The 22,650-nt window shown below is 36.8% G+C and overlaps 1 protein-coding gene across 10 annotated transcripts in view; it reads left to right on the top strand.

Moving 5' to 3' along the window:
• Nucleotides 1–464: 464 nt before the first annotated feature.
• TTC21B (tetratricopeptide repeat domain 21B) overlaps nucleotides 465–22,650 on the top strand; it is a 97,436-nt gene continuing 75,250 nt past the window's right edge. For 7 of the 10 annotated variants that reach the window (XM_024122257.3, XM_024122255.3, XM_028478576.2 and 4 more), the window contains exons 1-11: nucleotides 465–563; nucleotides 5,393–5,522; nucleotides 5,611–5,721; nucleotides 8,481–8,647; nucleotides 10,826–10,948; nucleotides 13,792–13,949; nucleotides 18,443–18,527; nucleotides 19,631–19,729; nucleotides 21,138–21,330; nucleotides 21,775–21,872; nucleotides 22,178–22,378. In XM_024122257.3, coding sequence (XP_023978025.1) covers nucleotides 543–563; nucleotides 5,393–5,522; nucleotides 5,611–5,721; nucleotides 8,481–8,647; nucleotides 10,826–10,948; nucleotides 13,792–13,949; nucleotides 18,443–18,527; nucleotides 19,631–19,729; nucleotides 21,138–21,330; nucleotides 21,775–21,872; nucleotides 22,178–22,378 — 1,386 coding nt within the window. In that variant the 5' untranslated portion in view covers nucleotides 465–542. Of the gene's footprint in view, nucleotides 564–5,392; nucleotides 5,523–5,610; nucleotides 5,722–8,480; nucleotides 8,648–10,825; nucleotides 10,949–13,791; nucleotides 13,950–18,442; nucleotides 18,528–19,630; nucleotides 19,730–21,137; nucleotides 21,331–21,774; nucleotides 21,873–22,177; nucleotides 22,379–22,650 lie in introns of those variants that run through there. The other 3 variants (XM_028478585.2, XM_028478588.2, XM_028478612.2) reach the window with 3 other exon arrangements.

Below are 22,650 nucleotides of genomic sequence, written 5' to 3'. Positions count from 1 at the left end.
TTTCTGCTCCACCTTGTGGCCATAATGCAACTACTACATGTGAAAGTTAAAGGCTTTTCTCTGAGCTGGTCAGGCCTTCTAGATAGCCGCATTGCGGGAACCCGCCTCTACACAAACGTGTAGAAAATGGTGTCTTGCTTTGTAGCTGGAGATGGGAAACAGACTTGCCCTTTTTCCTACGTCCTCCCCCATTTCCTTCATTCTTTAATTCCTAATCCTCAGGCCCGCCCACCTACGGTGCCCCTAGGATCGTTTCGCTGTTTGACCTCCGCCTCACCCAGCATCCGGTTGGTCGTGCCCCCTTCCCCACCCGCCGCCCTCCCTCCGGGTCCCCGCCAGTGCCTCAACCCCCGCAATCCCTGCCGCGAGGGCCCGCCCCCTCCGCCGGCAGCCAATGGCGGCGCGGTCCCGCCCCGCCCCGCCCCACCCGCCGCGTCCCAAGCTGGTTTGGGCCTGGGCTGGGAGACCCTGGGACCCTTGGCTCTTCTGCTGGGCTTCGGCAGGCGCGCGCCCAGGAGGCACGCGGCTCGGCCTCGGAAGCCATGGACTCGCAGGGACTGAAGGTGAGCGGGCAGGAGCTGGCCGTGTGTTGCAGTGGGGGGTGCCGGGCTGGCGAGGGGCGGGGGGGCGTGGGGAGCTCGCGGACCGACCTGGCTAGGCCGTTGTTACCCTGCGGTACCTGCCGCCCCGGCTGGCTAGGTGCCCCCGCCTGGGGTGCGGGCCTGTAACCTACATCACCTGCTCTCGCTCCGCGGGCCCTGCTTTGGAATCTTGAGGTCTGGGCAGCCTTCCCCGCGCACTGCTTTCCGAATTGCCGTTAGTGTGCTTTTCTCACCCTGTTGGTCGTGTTTACTTTTACTTTTGTACCCTGTTTGCTCGGAAGGCTTGGTCAACATAGGACACCTAGTGCGTCTCCCGGGTGCAATTTTTAAGGACTTACAGCAAACTAGTGCCAGCTCCCCCCGTGGGACGGTAAAAGGAGCACGGAAAGATGATATGAAATCAGTATAAGACATAGGCTTGAAAATGGAGGCTTGAAAATGGAGGAGTATTTTAGGGTGATGGTCTTCTCTGTTTATCACTGATGCATCCGTTCAGCAAATATTTAATGACGGTCCACGTAAGAAATAATGATATGAAAACAAAGACATGAGACTTGAAAGTAAAAGAAGTTACTTTTTAGGATGATGATCTTCTCCATTCATTTGTTCACTGATTCCCTTGTTGAACACATATTGATGGAGGGCTCACTGTGTGTCCACTGGAGCTGGAGATAGTGATGAACAGAACGGAACAGTCCCCGCCTTCACAGGGACTGTGAATTTATAATCTAATGTTGGCGAAAACCTTAATTAAATTAATTCAACAAATGTTTATTGACTGCCTCCCGTGTGTCTGGCACTATTCTAAGCGTGAAGATAATAAGCCCTGCAGTAATAAAGCTAAGAAAAACCCTCCCAAATCTTTCTACATCTGGGGAGGGGGAGTTAGTCGGTAAACAGGTAAATGCAATGCGTACCATGTTAGCTGGTGATGAGTGGTTGGAGGACAGTTTGGCAGTGATGAGGGTGCTGGAGTGTCTTTTGCTTTTTTGCTTGCAGTTTTACATTATCTTCCTGTGAAGCCTTCCCTCATCCCCTTAAGTATTTTCATCCCCTTAAATTTATCCTTTGTACTGCCACCCAAATGAACTTTTTAATAAAAACACTTTCATGCTAAAAACTGTGATTTAACTCCTCATCACTTAGACTAGAGGATCAACTCAATAGGAGGCCCTTCTTGACCCTAGCTTTCTTCTAACTTTGTTATCCAATAATCCCTGTTCTACTGAACGTTCTAGAACAGGAGCCTTAAGTAGAACAGCAAACTTTAAAGGGCCAGGTGGTACATATTCAAGCTTTATGGGCCATAGGGTCTCTGTGGCATCGAATCTGCCATCGTATCATGAAAGCAGCTATAGACAATACTTAAGCATGGCTTTGTTCCAATAAAACTTTACTTACGGACACTGAAATTTGAATTATTTGAATATCGCTCCCTGTGCTGTACAGTAGGAAACTTGTTGTTTATCCATTATCTATATAATAGTTTGCATCTGCTAACCCCAAATTCCCAGTCCATCCCTACCCCACCTCCCCTCCCCCTTGGCAACCATCAGTCTCTTCTCTGTGTTTTAGTCTGTTTTTGTGTCATAGATAAGTTCATTTGTGTCATACTTTTAGATTCCACGTATAAGTGATATCATACAGTATTTCTCTTTCTAACTTACTTCACTTAGTATGATAATCTCTAGTTGCATCCATGTTGATGCAAATGGCATTATTTCATTCTTTTTTATGGCCGAATAGTATTCCATTGTGTGTGTGTATGCGTGTGTGTGTATATGTGTATATATATATATATATATATATATACACACACACACGCATACACACACACACCACATCTTTATCCATTCATCTGTCAATAGACATTTAGGTTGTTTACATGTCTTGGCTATTGTAAATAGTGCTGCTGTGAACATTGGGATGCATGTATCTTTTTAAATTTTCTCCTGATATATGCCCAGGAGTGGGATTGCAGGATCATATGGCAACTCTATTTTTAGTTTTTTGAGGAACCTCCATATGGTCCTCCATAATGGCTGCACCAATTGTATTCCCACCGACAGTGTAGGAGGGTTCCGTTTTCTCCACACCCTCTCCAGCATTTGTTATTTGTAGATTTTTTAATGATGGCCATTCTGACCGTGTGAGGTGATACCTCATTGTAGTTTTAATTTGCATTTATCTAATAATTAACGATGTTGAGCATCTTTTCATGTGCCCGTTGGCCATCTGTATGTCTACTTTGGAGAAGTGTCTATTTAGGTCTTCTGCCCATTTTTTGATTGGGTTGTTGGGCTTTTTTTTTTTCTTTCTTTTTTTTTCCTGAGTTGTTTGAGCTGTTTGTATATTTTGAAAATTAAGCCCTTGTCAGTTACATCATTTGCAAATATTTTCTCCCACTCCGTAGGTTTTTTCATTTTGTTTGTGGTTTCCTTTGCTGTACATAAGCTTTTAAGTTTGATTAGGTCCCATTTGTTTATTTTTGCTTTTAATTCTATTACCTTGGGAAACTGACGTAATAAAACATTGGTACGATTTATGTCAGAGAATGTTTTGCCTTATGCTCTCTTCTAGTAGTTTTATGGTGTCATGTCTTAATATTTAAGTCTTTAAGCCATTTTGAGTTTATTTTTGTGTATGGTGTGAGGATGTGTTCTAACTTCATTGATTTACATGCGGCTGTCCAGCTTTCCCAGCAACACTTGCTGAAGAGACTGTCTTTTCTCTATTGTATATTCTTACCTCCTTTGTGGAAGATTAATTGACCGTAGGTGCGTGGGTTCAAATAGTCTTTAGATTCTAGTCTCAGTTGGAAATTTTAAGGTTTTCTGGGACAGGAACCATATCTTTTTTTTTTTTTTTTTTTTTTTGTGGTATGCGGGCCTCCCTCTGTTGTGGCCTCTCCCGTCGCGGAGCACAGGCTCCGGACGCGCAGGCCCAGCGGCCATGGCTCACGGGCCCAGCCGCTCCGCGGCATGTGGGATCCTCCCAGACCGAGGCGCGAACCCGGTTCCCCTGCATCGGCAGGCGGACGCGCAACCACCGCGCCACCAGGGATGCCCCGGAACCATATCTTATTCATCTTCATGTTCACCGTACCTAGCCCAGTGCTTGGCACTCATAGCAGTCAGTAAATGTTTGTTGGATTGAACAACCGAACCTGAACCAAGGCAGTGGAAGTAGGTGCGGGGAGTGGGAAGCAGACTAGAACAACAGAAGAAGAACCTACTGACTGGTTAGACTTATGGGGACTGTGCAAACAGGAAGAGAGGATTCCTGACGCGATGTCTGGCTTGGGTTTTGGGGAAATTGAAATAGGAATCTGGAGCTGCGATGAGAGGTCTTGGCTGGACACGTGTTTTTTTGTTTGTTTGTTTGTTTAATATCAACATTTCGGGTTTGGAGGAACTTTTTTTTTCTTTTTTGAGATAGGAGTTTTACAGTATGATATCTCAAGCAATCCTTACAATGACCTATAAATGACTACCAGCATTTTACAAATGAGCAAACTGAGCGGCTATAAGATGGACTGGAAATTTGAAAACAGGTCTTAAAATCCATGTCCTGTTTATGATACCATGCCACTGCCTTTTAGGAGAGTTATAGGTGCTTAGTGATACTAAACGCTGGACAGAAGTCAAGTAAGATGATATTAAAAGTGTCCTTAGTTGTGGCAAACTAAGAAGTCATTTGCAACCTTAGGGAAAGGGCTCTGGAGGAAAACTGCACTTTCCTGAGGTGTGCTGCGGGGGTCTTGGAATTGGTGTCCAGATCACACTTTGAAGAAACAGTGGCTGAGAAGGGACTGGAGAACAGTAACCACAGGAGAGAAGCAGAGTAAAAGTTGGAGGATGTTTGCCAGACTGTTCTAGAGAAGCACGTGGACTGTAGCCCTCCAGAAACAATGGACTGTAAAAAAAAAAAAAAAAAAAAAAAAAAAAAAGCTGTTCAGACACTCATTTTAATCCTGTCAATCAGTGCTTCATCTGTATTTCTTGCTCTTGCTGAACCAGCTGAAGAATCAGACTAGGGAGGTATGGGATGGCCCGAATTGGTTTGTGGGAGTGAGTCAGGTATATCACGGTGATAGTGAATATGGCTTCCCTCTTTGATTAGGTTAGCAACTAAGCCTTAGATGTGATCCTGAGAAAAATGGTGTAAAGCATAGATCCAATTAATCAGAACTTTGTATCTCCTGATACTAGTTTTCTGCCTCATGTATAAATAATTTTGAAAAAAGCCTAATGATAGTGATTTCCATTAAAAAATAGATCCTTTGTTTTACAGTTATTTGTTGTAGAACTCAGAAAACAAGATAACCTTTGACAATCAATTGCTGAGTTTAATTGGTCATTACTTTGTGATGCTATAAAAACAAAATAGAAGGGTTTTTGTTGTTAAAAGAAATCTGGTCTGGCAGTGGAAGCGTCTTGTCTTTTTTTTTTTTTTAATTCCTGCTTTTTGTCTGTTTTCCCATTTTCTAAAACCTTAAGAAAATGTGGGGAAAGGAAAGAGGTGAAAATACCCTGACTTCAGTATTGTTAAGAAATAGTTTAGGGAAAAAAAGATTGAAATTATTAGAAAACATTGAGTTATTTCAATAATTTTGTGTTCACTGTGTTCTGCATTCCTTAAGTGCTAGCCTTTAACAGTATTTAAGGAACTTGGAAGAAAAAAATACGTTATCGAAGTTTTAGATTATTCAAGATCTTAGGTTAATATCTGCTTAGAGTATTTCAGAACATCAGAATCTCTTTTAACATTTAGTCTTTATTTCCTCTTAGACTTTGATTAATTACTATTGTCAAGAGAGATATTTCCATCATGTGTTACTTGTTGCCAGTGAGGGAACTAAGAGGTATGGCAGTGATCCCGTCTTCAGGTTTTATTATGCCTATGGTACATTAATGGAAGGTATGTGCTAATTATTAAACATTTCCATAAGTTTTAAATTCTTGTTTTGCACAAGGAACAATTTTCACTTCGTAATTTTGATTTTCAGGTAAAACTCAAGAAGCTCTTCGAGAATTTGAGGCTATTAAAAATAAACAAGATGTATCACTTTGTTCTCTAATTGCACTGATATACACTCATAAAATGAGTCCCAATCCAGGTATAGTATTTAAGTACAATGCTTAGACAGTTTTTTCTACTCAACTCATTTTGATTTTTCTCAATTACCTTAACATTCAGTCTGATCATACTGTATTATGTATTATCTGTAGATACTATTTATGTCATAGTTGTTTTATCTTCCTGACAAGACTAAGTTTATCAAGCATGAGAAATATGGGTCTTCTATTGCTTTTATATTCCTTATATCCTATGGCAGAAGTTTCATTAGTATGTAGGGATTGTTTGAATTAATGTAAAGGTGAATAAATATTAGCAATGGTTAAACCAAAAAAGGACAGCTCAAAACAGGTATATACATAAATTACTCTGTAGCAGCCAACTTTACAACTTGTTTTGTGCATATATAGCTACATGCAGTTTCTCTCTTCTACTATATCTTGAGCTTCTTAAAAGCCTTTACATCCCCCAGAGGGGCTAGCTCTTTGGAAGATATTCAGTAAATTTTTATCCAGTAGTAGGTTGGGAAATATGATTAGATTATAGAAGGAACTTTATACATAAACCAGCAATTAAAATTATGTGAACTGTCTTAATACATAGCATATCTTAATGGCTGAGGCAGAAGAGTATTGGAATTATAGGTAATAAAAAAGAAATAGTATTGTATTCATCCATATATATCCAGTAACAGCTAATAGCATTGTAAAAATAGATCTTGTTTCAAATAATTAAACAATTACCAAATGTCGTAAATTTTTTTAAATATTAGGAAACAGTTTTTTCTTAAGCAAAGTATCACTTACATCCTTCACCCACATATACTTGTACAAATAAATAAAAAGTTATTTAAAACACTAATATGTTTAGTTCATAAACAAATCTAACGACTAGATGCTTTCTAAAACTTTCAAGAAAGTGTGGGGAAATGGCATGTACTGTTTATCCATAGGAGTAGGCTGGGAAGACTTTGTGGAAATGGGAAATTGATCTTCTCAGACAGGAGAACTCGATGGGCAGATATGTGGAAATGGTTCAGGATTAGGTTCATCTCTGGATCCCCTTCCTCTGTGTTCCAGCAGGAGTGTGTGTAGCTGGAGCAGAGAATTGGTGTAGGAGAGCTATAGTCAGTAAGACTTAAAAAAAAAAAAGAGAGAGAGAGAAATTAACAAAATGTTTTCTTCCAGAATCAAGTTTTTATTTAATTGGTTACTCCCAAGAGTACTGGTTCTGTTAGAAAATGTGATTTCCAGGATTGTTTAGAGACACCTGAGTAGTCACTCGACTTTCCTTCATAATAATGCTGAGTGCGCTTGAGTTCAGGAGAGGCCCAGATGTCTGTCTGTCTCGCCTAGGAAGAGCCTACAATGTTCTCCTACATTCTTCCTGAATGCTAATGTAAGCCCTGTTTATTAAAGGGCTGTGATGCATTAAGGACTTGAGCTGATATCTGGAAAGAACTAGCTTTATGCAGACTATCACAGCTAGCTGATGCCCCAATAGGGACTTGGTGGAAATCTGGGCAGTAAGGTACAATGCCTGCTCCTGCCCCATAAGTTCTGTTTCTGTATCATGCCTATTTAGTGAGAACTTCTGAAGGTGTTGCAGTGGGTGTGCTGTAGGCAGGGCAGAAGGGGTCCCTTGCCAAGCAATCTCTAGCCCTCCAGAGTACAATTTTATTTCCTATACTCGTAAAGTTGTACCTTGGTAATTCCACATTTAAATTTAAATTTGTATCGTTAGAGTTAAAAGGAAGAGTCACATACCTTTCCTTGGTAGCCATTTCCAGAAAGATAGTCTGTTAGAATCTCAGTCCTCAACTTTGACATTTCTTCTTTCTATTGGCTAGCTGATCCACATTTTGATTTGACCTGGGATTTGGATCTAACTGACATTTGTGTCCCAAGCATTTACATAACAGATTAAATAGAAGTGATTAGAGTTCTAGGTGTAGACCATCTTTTTAAGGGAGCAGTCAGGCAGTCAGTATTAACTATATAAGTAGTAATTATACCACCTTTCATTGACCTGTGACAGCTGCCTGGCTTGGTTATGTTTTAGAATTCGATTAGGAAGTAGGGTAATTTGACTCCTAGTTCTGAATTTGCCCCTAATAATTGTCTCATTTTAGAATCATTGCCAACTTTTTCATCTTATTATTAAAAAATATATTTGCATATATAGCCTTTATGTCTTGAGAATGACATGAACTATAGAACTGTAGTGTGGTCACAGTGGTCATTAGCCACAGGTGGCTGTAGAGCACTTGAAATGTGTCTCGTTTGAGGACATGAATTTTAAATTTAATGCTAATTAATTTACTTTAAAATTTAAAACTGATGCTTGATTCAGTTAGAAAAATTATGTTTAGAGCAAGTATATGATTCTGCTTTTCCCAAAATAAATTTTATGAAATCTCAGTATAAATATTTGCTGAAGAAAATTTCACATCTTAATTGAGATGTGCTTTGTGTAAAGTGCATACCAGATTTTAAAGATTTAGTAAGACGAAAAAAAAGAAAAGTATCTTCATAATAATTTTCAAATCAATTGTGTGTTGAAATGATAATTTGGATATATTGGGTTAAATAAAATATATTATTAAAGTGAATTTTACTTGTTTCTACTTCTTTGATGTGGCTACTAGGAAATTTTAAGTTACATGTGTCTTGCATTTTATTTTTATTAGTGCTGCTGTAGAGAGAAGAACTATATTCTCTGCTGTTAGTTATCTGACCTATTATAAACTCTTAATCTAGAATTTAATTTTCACTTAATGTCTTTTTTTCCTTCTCCCAGATAGAGAAGCTATTCTGGAATCAGATGCCAGAGTGAAGGAGCAGCGTAAAGGAGCTGGACCAAAAGCTTTGTACCATGCAGGCTTATTTTTGTGGCACATTGGTCGTCACGATAAGGCGAGAGAATATGTTGACCGAATGATCAAAATGTCAAATGGTAGTAAAGAGGTAGCTGGTTTTCTTATTTTGAAATACTAACATTAAAGGAAGCTTATGTTATTTATATAAAAGCTTTGTTATTGCCCACTCTATTCTCATTTTATAAATAACAGCCTTATTTTAATATTTTATTATTTTATAAAATTGTGGTTCTCTATTATTATTTTATAAAATTGTGGTTCTCTAAGGTTGTTTTTTTTTAATGTTATTTATTAACTCTTGACAAGAGCCCTCCCTGGTTCCTTCCCTCCCTCCTTTTCTTTCTCCTTCCTTCCCTTCCACTCTCCTTATTGAACTGCTCTAGGTACAAGGCACCATTATTTGCACTGTTAATAATAGAAAGATAAAAAATACATAAACTTTACTTTCATGAATGGATCATCTAGCAGTGTTACAGAGCACACACCCAATTAACATTGTGAGAAAATTGACAAATGGAATGAGAGAGGTGTGATTAAAATGTGCAGGAAAATAATAGTTAACATTTATTGCTCATTTACTTTGTGCTAGGCACTATTTTACGTACTCAAGGAGAGATCACATCAATAACTGTTAGGCGAATGAAGAAGAATTTCTTGAAGGAAGTAGCATTTTAGCTAAAACCTGAAAGATGGATACAGTTTCCACAGGCAAAGAATATGGAAAAGGGAAGTAGATACTCCCAAGGTGGGAGATAATAGATAGAAAGGAGAAGAATAAGGAGACGTGTAGGTCTGGGTACAGTGAGAACCTCACACCTGATGGGAATACAGGGTACAGAGAAGAAGAGGGTCGAAGAAAAGGTTGGAAAAGTGGGTTGGGACAAATTGAAGGATCTTGATGGCTAGGTACAAATACTTGTATCTAATTTGATATGTGCTGAGGATCATTGAAGATTTTTAATCATGTCAGTGATGTTATTAAAGTGCAAATTCAGAAGATGGATTTAGCAAAGGTTTATAGGATGAACTGACCTGGGAAGAGACCAGAATGCAGGCCCCCAAAGATAGTACTTTCTGGCAGAAGGGTTTAAGGGCCTACACTAAAATACTATTCAGTGTATCAAATTCAGGTAGGAATTTGAGAATTATCAAATACCCACAGGACTTTTCAACTTATTATAAATATTGGGGGAAAGATATTGAGGTGTCAGATATCAAGGATGTCTCTCTGAGGTTTTAAGCCTGGACAATTCAGAGACCAGTTAACGTGACTAGAAAATACTTTGGGATGAGAAGGTAATCTTGGAGGGAGGTGATGTGTTTGGTTTTAGACATTCTATATTTCAGGCTCTGACAAACCATGAGATGGAGACAGTAGATGAGCTTCTAGAAAAAGAAGAGAAAAAATTAGAAAAGGTATTGGACTAGAAATAAAGGTTGGGAATCATCCACACAGTTGAAATGATTCAAGAAAGTACAGTGATCTAATGAGTAGAAGTAACATTGTTTAAGTATTCTTACCTGTCTTTTCAGGTGAAATATAGGGAAGTAAATATGATCTAAGTTAAAGATTTATAAGGTTTATTAATTAACCTAGAAATTTTTTGACAGACGAGCAGATTTCATAATATTTTATTTGGCATTAAAAAGAAAAATAATCAACGTGTATTCATCTTCTTTCTAATCCTATAAACCTTACAGTCCATTGGCTCACTAACATTTCTGAAGGTAAACATTCATGGCTTCTTCATTTTTTAATTTCTGAGGCCATTTTATCCTTTCATTTGAAGCTCACTGGACTAGTCAAAGAGATTGAGATAGTTGCCAAATTATCTTAATTTTTAATAAATGTGAAGCAAGGCACTTCTTTTTTCCCAACTTAGTTCATTTGGTCTGTTTCCCCAAAAAGAGGTAACAAATTCTTATTTTTGTATTGAATTACATGTTTAGCAGTTATTAGTAATTTATTAGCAAAGCCCCATGTAAGAATATTGGTTATGTAGTATTAAGGGAATATTTTACAAGCTTCTTAATATTGACCACAGTAGTAATCTTAAAGGCTGAAATTCATAATAGTTCCCAAGACTGTAGGCTAGCAAGGGTTTGAAAGTGATTTTATTGCAGTTTTATTTTTCATAACATTATTTGATAGAGTGATTTTTGTTACTAATTACAAATAAGAATGATGCTTAGTTTAACTTCTTCATCAACATTTATTTCTTTCATTTCTAAAAAAATGAAAATATTAGAATTATTCATTTTACAGGGACAGGTTTTGAGAGCATGGCTTGATATTACAAGAGGAAAAGAACCTTATACTAAAAAAGCACTAAGGTATTTTGAAGAGGGATTACAAGATGGAAATGATATTTTTGCTCTGCTGGGTAAGGTGAGTTGGCATTAGATTAATAAAATGATGTTTTAAAATTTATTTGTAATATATATGAAACCCAACAAAACCAAGTAGCTCAAAAAGATAGTTTTTATGTTACTTTTATCAACTCTCAACTGCAAGTGGGACTTGTATTTGTATGGGACGATGAACAGTAAGCTAGAGAAGAGTACTCCCTGCCAAATTCCTGAATCCTGGATCAGTTTTAATTGTTTTTGTTGTTGCTGTTGGTAGTTGTGGTGCTTCCTATATTATTTACTCACCAAACATCTATGATGTATCTAATATGTGTGAGGCATCACTCTACATACTAGGGATACCCTAAGCAAAATAAAACCTCTTGCTTTTATGGAGCTTATGTTCTACTGGTGGAGACAGACAATAAAGAAAGTAAGTGAATTATGTGGTATATTAGAAGGTGGTAAGTACAATGGAAAAAATAAAGCAAGGAAAGAGGGAGAAATACAACTGAACTTGCAGTTTTAAATGATGTGGTCAGAGAAAGTGACATTTGAGCAAAGACATGTAGGAGGTGAGGGTTAAAGCCCTTTGGGCACCTGGGGAGAGCATGCATTACAAATAGGGGAGTAGAGAGTTCAAATACCTTAAGGCATGTTGAAGGCGTTGCTAGGAGGCCTGGAGACTAAAGCAGAATGAGGGAAGGGGAGAAAAGTGAAGGCTAGAGGGAGAGAAGGTGAGGGTCAGGGCTGGTGGGCATGGGGGGGAATGAGAGGCTGGCTGATTCTGTAAAGCCTTTGGCTTTTGCTTTGAACCAGATAGATGGGCAGCCAATGAAAAGAGAAATAACATGATCTAACTTACATTGAGAGAGGGATGACCAAGTGGCAGTGTTATTAGAAATCATTGGTGGGTAGAAATGTTTAATTTGGACTTTTTCTTCAATTCCATGGATGCCGTCTGAATTCCTTAAATTAAAAAAAATCTTTTTTTATTTCAGCAAAAAGAATTAAATTTATATTAGGAAAACAGTCTATTAAATTAGCAGTAATCTGGTGTGGGGGGATAAAAAAGAAAGAGAGGATTATTGGTGTCTTGGCTATTGCCAATGTCCCTACATTGCTCTTGTCATTTCCCTGGCTAGTGAGCTTGTTTAGATGTTTGCCACCAGTACAACTAGTATTTGTGCTGCTTGGACTCAGGTTTTGCCTAATGGCACTGCTAGAGCTTATGGGCATTTAGCAAATCGGGGCACGAACCCGTGTCCCCTGCATCGGCAGGCGGACCCTCAACCACTGCGCCACCAGGGAAGCCCTAGCAAATTTTTAAAAAAGTTTTTCTTGATCATTTCTGCTCCCCTCTATTCCTTAAAGAAAAGCTAGTAGGTAATCTAAGGTAGGGCTATTTCAAGTGTCAATATAAGCAGCTTAGGAAGGATTTACCTTTTTCCTCTAATACTTTAGACTGGTTTAAATTCTTTTTCTGATATAACCCATTCCAATTATGTATTTATTTTTCAGTTCATTCAGCAAGAGGCTTGCATTAGTTGAATTCCAACTAGGAATGATATGAACCAATTATATAGCAAATTTAGTTTCATTTAATATAGTATGTTGCATTCATATGGGAGGTGATGGTCTAAGGAAGTATTAGATGTGGTCTATTTGCATGATTTTGTTATTTTATGTTACCAGCTATTTAGGCAGATTGCAAAGGCATATATATTTTTAAAAATTATCTGCATTAATCTTTTTTGCTATTGTCCACTATTGAGAAATTTAAATAATAATTTATTTTGACATAGTGACATCTTTGGATGGTTCTCATACTTTCCTTTAATTATATGGGAACATAATCTCAAACTGATTTCGGGAATATATTGCAGTTTTACTGTACTGTACATCTGTTGAGGCTGGATGTTCATTTTGAACTGAGATATTCTAGGACTGAATTTATTCCTAAAGGAGATTCAGAAACGCATTTTTAAAAATCTGACATATGATAAATATGCCTCATCATCTGTTCTTAAAGCACTTACTATATTTATAGATTTATATTTTCTGACTATGAAAGTAATACATGTACATTGTAGAAAAATTTTAGAATACAGTAATATCTGAATTAAAAATAAATATCACCATTGGAGATAACCAGATAAACTATTATATCGTAAATGACATCTCTTCGTGTCAGTAAATATCGATCTACAAATTAACATAATGAGTTTTAATGGCCACCTAAAATTTTATTAAGTAAATATGCTACCATTTAATCCTAGGTGCCATTTCAGGTTATTTTAATTTTTTTCTATTATAAATAGTTCTGCCATAAATATGCTTCTTTTTGGTCTTACCCATTTATGTCCTTAAGATAATTCATAGAAGTGAAAATATTGAGGTAGTTTTGCACTTTATTTTGCTGATTCTTTAAAATCTTATCTTCTTTAGCCTGAAAGTAATTTTTTAAAAAAGATACAATATATATTAGTTTTAAATGCTACTTGCAAATATCCTGGAAATATTTTATTCTGAAAGGTAATTTTTCTGTTATAAATAGAAACATTCCTTATGATGTTTCTAAAAATATTTCAAAATTTTCATCCTGTAGTTATATTTCTCAGTTATTTAAAAGTGGATTTTAAAACAGTCACTTATAATGTAAAATATTTTTATTCTGTGATGTTTTAAAATTTTGTTTGATTAAAACTTATTTTGTTTTTCTGATTATAAAAGTGAAAACTATTTCTTACAGAAAGGTCAGAAAATAAAAGTATAAAAAATGTTAAACACTAGAATTCTACCTCTTCCAGGGTAACTGCTGTGAGAACCTTAGTATATATGATCACAGTTTTGATGTCACTTTTTTCTTTTTTCTCCCATTAGGCACAGTGCCTTGAGATGCGCCAGAATTATTCAGGTGCTCTGGAGACTGTGAACCAGATAATCATGAACTTTCCAAGTTTCCTTCCTGCTTTTGTAAAGAAAATGAAACTACAATTAGCCTTGCAGGATTGGGACCAGACAGTTGAGACAGCACAGAGGTTAAGTAAAAAAAAGATGTCCCAAGTATCTTTGGATCTGGTTATAATTTTGAGAAAAAAGAAAATCTTTGTTTATTTTTTTCTTATAAGGTTTTTTTAATTTGAATTTTTCAAACAATATAGAATTGCGGAAATCCTTAACGTTGCAGTGTTTTTTGTTTGTTTGTTTGTTTTGCGGTACGCGGGCCTCTCACTGTTGTGGCCTCTCCCGTTGCGGAGCGCAGGCTCAGCAGCCATGGCTCACGGGCCCAGCTGCTCCGCGGCATGTGGGATCTTCCCAGACCGGGGCATGAACCCGTTCCCTGCATCGGCAGGAGGACTCTCAACCACCGCGCCACCGGGAAGCCCCGTTGCATTGTTTTTAAAGGCTGAATTTATAGATTTACATAAATATCTGGGTAGCTATTCTAAAACACTCTTATATTCAGAAAGACAAATATCCCTGACCTCATGAAGCTTATATAATAAGCAGAACAAGTAAGAAATTATGTAGTATGTTAAAAAGTTATAAGTGTAATGGAGAAAAAATAAAGCCGGAAAGTGAAATAGGGACGGGGGGAGGGTCTTCAATTTTACGGGTTGGTAGGGAAGGCCTGTGAGAAGATGGCGTTTGACAGAGGGAGCAAGCTTGTAGACATCCCAGAGAAGACTGCAGTAAGAAGCAAATGCAAGTGCAGAGACCTTGAGGCAAGAGTACGTGTCATATGGTTAAGGATGGGAAGGAGCAAGATGACTAGGCGGTGACGTCAGAGCACAGGGTCTTGTCGGTCATGGTAAAGACTTTCGTTTTTCTTCTGAAGTGTGAAGGCATTGGAGAGTTCCCTCTCTCCCTTCTTCCCTTCCTGCTTAGTTCCTCTTTCTCCTCAACAACCCCCTCCTCTTTTTGTTCTTGCTAAATAAGTTAAAGAAACTAGTATTTTTATCCTACAGGTTTGTGGGGGTTTTTTTGGGTTTTCTTTGCGGTATGCGGGCCTCTCACTCTTGTGGCCTCTCCCGTTGCGGAGCACAGGCTCTGGACGCGCAGGCTCAGTGGCCATGGCTCACGGGCCCAGCCGCTCCGTGGCATGTGGGATCTTCCCGGACCGGGGCATGAACCCGTGTCCCCTGCATCGGCAGGCGGACTCTCAACCACTGCGCCACCAGGGAAGCCCTATCCTACAGGTTTTGAATGATATGAATTATATTGATTGTATGCCATATAACTGTGTAGCTTATTGCTTATCCTCAGTATTTCTAATAAATTGGTGATGGATCTAGAGACTTGGTTAGATTCACATTCACTATTTGTTTCTTTGTTTGGCAGTAAATTCACAAGTGCTGATGTGTTCTTCCATCAAAGAGACATAATCTATGCTTGTCTCTCTTTTTTTGTGGTATTAGCAGCAATTCGAGCTCAATACCTGGGTACTTGGTTTAGGATTACAGTTTGGTTATGTCATTCTTTCTGCATTTCTTAGCTAGAATCCTCCTATAAAGAAAAACTTCCAACCTGCTGATTGGTTATCTAGTGTTATAGTTCATGTAAGAAAAGTTGGATAAATGCTTGTGTCTTTTCCCTTATTTCCAGGTTTCAGAAACAAACAAAAAAGGCCCCTAGCATCCCTAGCATTCTCCACTGGTGATTGATAGTGGTTTGGGTTTGTTTGTTTATATGACATGGATTAAACTTGAGAGTGTTTCTAACCATTTTGGTTATTATAATTGCTCAGATTGAGTTATCTTTGGCCATTAATAGCTTCTTCAAGTTAGTTCTTGAGTCTTTTTTGACATAACCCTAGTAGTCTTTGATAATTTCCTTACTATTTGGTATGGCAAGATATACCAGGGTTATTTTGTGTATTTACTGCCCTGTATAGATATCAGCCATGGTCCAGGGCAATCTAATTCTTTTTACTGAGAAATGGTATTTGGAGACCACAATTTGGGTATAAGTAACTTTCTGATGTTTATATTTTTCCAGATTCCCTCTCTAGGCACTGTGTGGGGGGATGGGAGTGGGAGGTATCCACATAATGTATAAATATATGCATATATCTTGGGGGGCATTTAAAAAATGAAAAATAAGACTTGTTATATAGCTTTTAAACTTGATTTTTCTTTCACTTAGTATTTCATGGATATCCTTTTATGTTTATTAACAATGAATAGCATCTATAAAGTGAACATAAATATAGTTTATTTTATCTTTCCCCATTGGTAGGCATGTTTCTAATTTTTTGCTGTTCTAAATATTGCAGTGAACACACACACACACACACACACACACACACACACACACACACACACACACACACCCCTTTATACACATATAGGATTATTTCTGAAGGATGGTTTCCCAAATGAGGGATTACTAATTTAAAGGGAATTATATTTTTTTAGGGTAAGCTAAGCTCCTATAAAAAGTAGATCCAAACATATGTTTTAACACAGTGAGCTTTTTTTTTGGTCACATGTAACTGTTTTGAGTGGGTGTAAGATTTGATCAGGCAGCCTTCTTCCACACTGTCTTCAAGGGACCCAAGCTCTCCATTTTGCAACTCTGCCATTTCCTAAAAACCTCATGACATTGGTGTCCAGCTGGTAAGAGGGGAGTGTGGAGGAGTCATTCCACTTTTCTTAAAAGCCCAGGCCCAGAAATGCCATAAACTGCTTCCTCTCACATTGGCCATGGCTACCTGCAGAGATAGCTGGGAAGTGTTGGCTAGCCCTAAGCCCAAGCAAATAAGGGGAGAGTGGACATGAGGAGAGACTGTAGTCTCTGCCTCAGGTGTACACATTTGACATTTTGATAAACGCTGCCAAATTGTACTTGTAAGAAATTATACTAAGATTCTCATTAGTAGTCTATTGCATGCCTACCCCCCCCATCCTTACCAATTCTGCCTACTGTCAATGTGGGGTTTTTAATTTGTTTTTTAAACAATCTGGTAGAATAAGAATGGTAACTTATTTTTATTTTCATTTCCTTGATCATGTTGCCATTGGGCATCATTTTTATGCTAAAAGCTATTTTTTTTCTGTATATTGACTGTTTCTTTTTTTCTTTTTAACTGGATCTGTTCTTTCCTATATTTTTAATGGATTTTTACATCTTTTAGGGAAAGTTCTCCATCATGTTTCTTTTTTTTTTTTTTTTTTTTTTTTTTTTGCGGTACGCGGGCCTCTCGCTGCTGTGGCCTCCCCCGCCGCGGAGCACAGGCTCCGGACGCGCAGGCTCAGCGGCCACAGGCCCAGCCTTTCCGCGGCATGTGGGATCCTCCTGGACTGGGGCACGAACCCATGTCCCCTGCATCGGCAGGCAGACCCTCAACCACTGCGCCACCAGGGAAGCCTATGTTTCTTTTTTGATAGCTTTTTTGGCCCTTCTTTTGCAGTTGACTATCAGAATAACTTGTTTAAAAAAAATGAAAAACTTTATAAGATACAGGGTTGAATTGCATTGTCTGTAGATTATTTGGGGAGAATTTTTTTAACCCCAAATGAGTATTATCATTAGGCAGCTATCGATCTACAGCAAACAACCACACATCTCAGGGCATGTGATACTGTGCACTCATTTGTACTTTGGTGTGGGTCATCTAGGGTCACTGACCTGGTGCAGATGTGTGGCTGGGACTCTGCTTCAAGTTTCAGATCCAGCTGGGAGGGTGTGGCACCTCATTGCAGTTTGGACTCTGGTCCACTCGAAGGGTGTTCCCTGGGCTCCAGCCAAAGAACACCAGCTACCTAGAGGAAGCCCTTATGGTGATAGCAGAGTTGCAGAGGACAAGCAGAAATATGCGATGCCTCTGAAACAGGCGTGGCACACCGCCATTCCTATCCACATCCCATTGGCCAAGAAAAATGTCCAGGTTTGTAGTTGGGGGCAGTGAAGCACAAGCCAGCATTTGTAGGGGGAACTGCTCAGTTACATGGCAGAAAGCATGTAATAAGGGAGAGTGAAAAAGGTGGAGCTAATAATTCAACATAGCACACCGTGCATGATAAGAAGCCTAGTGTGTTACCCCATTTATTTAGTTCTGTTTCTGAATACCCTTGATAAAGTTTTATAGGAATTTCTGTAGCTTTTGCATATTTCTTACTAAGTTTTGTTTTTGTTTCCATTATTGAAAGGATTTTTTTAATAACATTTTCTAATTTATTTTTACCACATTGGATCTATTTTAATGTTGTGAATTCCATTAATAGAGTTTTTGATATTCAGCCCATCTTTACATTCCTGGAATTCTTGTAATAAATCTGTGTGGTCAGAGTGAATTTTTCTTTTAATATACTGATGGGTATGGTAGAATGCATTCATATCTTTCGTAAACATATCAAAATTAAGATCCAGAGATTCTTTGGGGTTTAAATAATGAGATTGATAATTTTCATAAAGGAGATGTCACTTTACTAATTAAAATTACTTATTTAGACAGTGGAATAATCAGCAAACCAAATTTTCAAGCCATCAAATAAAAATACATAACAATTAACTGAAATTTTTTTTGCAGGTTAATGCTGCAAGATAATCAAAATGTGGAAGCACTAAGAATGATGGCCCTTTACTATTTGTGTAGGGAGGGGGATATAGAGAAGGTAAGTTGTATTGTACTATTATATTTATGTTTCCTATACGAAATATGTATTTAGTTACACACACACATGCACATACAAAAGAGCCTTGAAGTGCTGTTTTAGAATGTATGTCATGGTAGTTTTTAGTTGATTCCTAGAAATATACCTTAACAAAGAGGTGGGTTTGTTAAATCACCTAGTAAAGCAAAAATATCATATAGTTAAAATTACTCATGAAAACTTTTAAAATTATTAACTACAGCATGTGCTGTTTCTATGTGAAACTCATGTGCAGTAATATATATGATTAATGTAACAAGTGATGCTGGGTGTGGAAGAGAACATACACAAAATATAATTATAGTACTTTTACAATTTTATTGAGTTTGCGTAAGTTAAATGGGCTTAGGATGAAATCCCATTGGACCTTATAAGGCACATGTTTTCTCTGCTAGTGAACACGTTGACTGTATACTAAATTATGGAATGCCAAAATCCAGTCTGAAGTAAATAGTATTATAACAAGTGATAGATTTAGACTGGTATTTAGTCTGGTTAAATTGGATAATGTGATAGTACCTAGTAAATACTTCAGTAAATACTAGAAGAATCTTAGAGGAGCAACTCTTCAGTAAATTTTCCAGGCAGTGAAATTATTTATGTCAAGTATCTGATTTTTCTGTTCTAGAAAATATTTTAAATATAAACCAGGCTATATAGGTAATCCAAGGACTGATCTCATATTATAGTAATGTTTGTAAATATGTTATCATTCATATCTCGTGTTATGAATTAATTATTGGAGAGGGAGCTTGGCATGTATAGTTAATTGAATATTATGGGTATCTTTACCCACCCTTAGGAAACCCAAAGGTTTCCATTCAATAACAATTATTAAGGAAACACATTTTAAAATGCAGTTATTTATTTATAATTATTCAACTTTTTATAAAAGGGCCTTTTATCCTCTTGCAACATACAAGATTTCATTGGAAGAAGGGGACTTTATAAAAGCAAAGATCTTTTGAAATATTAATAATAATATTTATTAGTGTACATGTCATGTATTATGTTCTTTTATTCTTAGTTTATTTTTAAATAGTACTGAATACTTTTTGTTTTAGGCTGCCACCAAGCTGGAAAACTTAGGAAATGCACTGGATGCCATGGAACCACAGAATGCTCAACTTTTTTATAATATCACAATAGCCTTCAGCAGAACTGTAAGAGTGCCAACAGAGCTCTGTTATTTGTAGCTGGAAATATAAAATTAGTCACAAATGTTGAGGCACCAAAAAGCACATGACCTAGAGTGAAAATGTGATGTGTCTATAAATATGTGATACATTCTTAAGGTAGTTCAGAGGAGATACAGTTTCCAGCTATCAGAAGCCATCATGGAGGTCTCTTGGAGGAAGTGGCACCCATGAATCCTTTAAGGATAGGGAAGTGCCTTCCAGACAAAGGAAATGGGAATCAGAGCGTAGGATTAACGACTAGGGTTGTTCTTTGTTTTATGGTTTTAAAACTATCTTTTGAATGTTGTAAAGTGGGTAATAGACTATTTGGGTGGGGGAAGTGGTTGCTATCTTATTTTTTTATAATAATAAAGAAATGATTTTATTACAAGCACCCAGTAAAAAGAAGGTAATTGGGAATGGAATAGAAAAATACAGCAGAATTTTAAAATCACTACAAGAAATGAGAGGATTGAAAAGTTAACTAAACTAGAAAAAAATAAATAAGGAAAGGAGACACAGAGTAAGTAAAATAATTATTAAAGTTGAAAGAAAATAATCAAGGATATTGTTAAATGACATGAATAAACTGAATTCTCTTATTTAAAAACAAAGATTGTTGGATCGTGTGAAATTTAGAGGAACTGTCCCTGCCCCGCTGCCCCACTACTATGGAAGTTTGAGTCAAGGGGGGGTATTTACCTTTTTTATTTACCTACTGCCAGACACGTGGTTTTTATTACTTTACAACAAATCAAACAATTTAGTAAGTAACAACTCTTCAAACTTGTTATGTTCAAAAAGTATATACTTATTCTGACAGCATTGCCATTTCTTGAAATATTTTTGAAGGCTTTTTTTCAAGAAGATTCGAAGGCGTGATTCTCACTGGTGGTATACTTGTCTTTAGGGGTAAAGCAGATCCTTGTCCTGGTTTTTGATTCAATAAAAATATATATATTCAATAAAATATATATGTTTATATTACTCTAGATATGCACACACATATATATATACACACACACACATAAATATACATAAAACCTTAAAGTAATGATTTTCTTTTCTGATTATAGGACAATCATGAGATAGTTTGAAAAAAGAGCTCTGAAAATTTTGCTTGTGCAGCATCATTAGAAGCAGTAAACTTTTCAAGATAGCTGTTTTTTAAAAATATTACTCAATAAGGTTGTTTAAATTCTGATAAGATATGAACTCTTGCTGCACTGTCGAAGTAAATAGAGCAGTTTTATTTTTCTTTACGAAATTATTTTATTTTTTTCCTACATTCTGAATCTGTGAAATAAAAATTATTTATATGTACATTTAGAAAAAATGAATTCTTCTGAGTAGAAGTGTTTTAATCTAACTTAAATTTTTTTTTTCTTTTTAGTGTGGACGTAGTCAACTGATTCTTCAAAAAACCCAAACATTACTAGAGAGAGCTTTTAGTTTAACTCCTCAGCAATCAGAATTTGCTACAGAACTTGGATACCAAATGATTTTACAGGGGAAAGTTAAAGAGGCATTGAAGTGGTATAAGACTGCCATGACACTAGATGAAACCAGTGTCTCTGCACTCATTGGTATGACAACCATATCTATGAGTGTTCCTCATACAGGTGGAAGTAATGATTGCTTTTCATACCTGCCATTAAAGAAGAAAAGACATATTTTATGGTTTTCTAAAATTAAACTGTTCTCCAGTCTACAACAGAAAAAAAAAATCATGTACCTTTAAGAATGAAATTTTTACTTCTTAAATACTATCTTAAGAGAATAGATTTTTATGAGATAATTCACATAAATTATGAATACCGTAGTAACTGATTTTCTATGGGTACAAAGCTACCCATTTTCTTTTCTTTCACTCTTTCTTCTTTCCGTCTTTGTTTTTAAATCTAAAACGTTGATGTATTATGGCAAAAAAAATCTTGTTTAATTAATATTGTTTGTGTTAGCTTGAAGTGTACGTGCATGAAATGATGTGGATTTTTGCCATTTTTGTCTATCTTTTTTTTTTTTTTTAGGATTTATCCAATGTCAATTAATAGAAGGGCAACTACAGGACGCAGATCAGCAGTTAGAATTCCTTAGTGAAATTCAGCAGTCTATTGGAAAATCGGCGGTATAGTATTTTATTTTATCAGATGGTAGATCCTAGCTACTATTTATAAAATATGAAATTTTAAGTGTCTTAATATTTAGTAATGGTTTTAGAGGACTATTGTACACTAATTTTTATATGTAATTACATTTATTAATTTACCTCCGTGCATAATTAGACAAGATTCTAAAAATCCATCCGAGCTAATATTTAAGTTTGAACAAATACTATACATAAATAGCACTTCATATACTTTTGAAATCTAAGTAGAAATAAATGGCTTTATAACTGCATGGAGTAATTTATGAAAACTACCTATTTTCCAGGAATTAACCTATTTACATGCAGTTCTCGCTATGAAGAAAAATAAACGACAGGAAGAAGTTATTAATTTGTTAAATGATGTCCTAGACACTCATTTTTCACACTTAGAAGATTTACCTCTTGGCATACAGTATTTTGAGAAGTTAAATCCTGATTTCTTGCTAGAAATTATTACAGAATATCTGAATTTCTGTCCATTGCAGGTAAGTAATTCTGGGACTTAATTTCAAGGATGCATTTACATGGTGTTTTATAAAAGATGCTAATAAATTATGTTCTACATGTTAGACTATAATCGGCATCTTAAAATGAAAGTATTTGTATCTATATTAGGTGAAATAATTTTTTTTTAACATCTTTATTGGAGTATAATTGCTTTACAATGGTGTGTTAGTTTCTGCTTTACAACAAAGTGAATCAGTTATACATATACATATGTTCCCATATCTCTTCCCTCTTGTGTCTCCCTCCCTCC

Source organism: Physeter macrocephalus, chromosome 2, assembly GCF_002837175.3.
Source record: "Physeter macrocephalus isolate SW-GA chromosome 2, ASM283717v5, whole genome shotgun sequence".
Classification (NCBI taxonomy): Eukaryota; Metazoa; Chordata; class Mammalia; order Artiodactyla; family Physeteridae; genus Physeter; species Physeter macrocephalus.
This window is presented reverse-complemented; position numbering and strand designations above follow the sequence as displayed.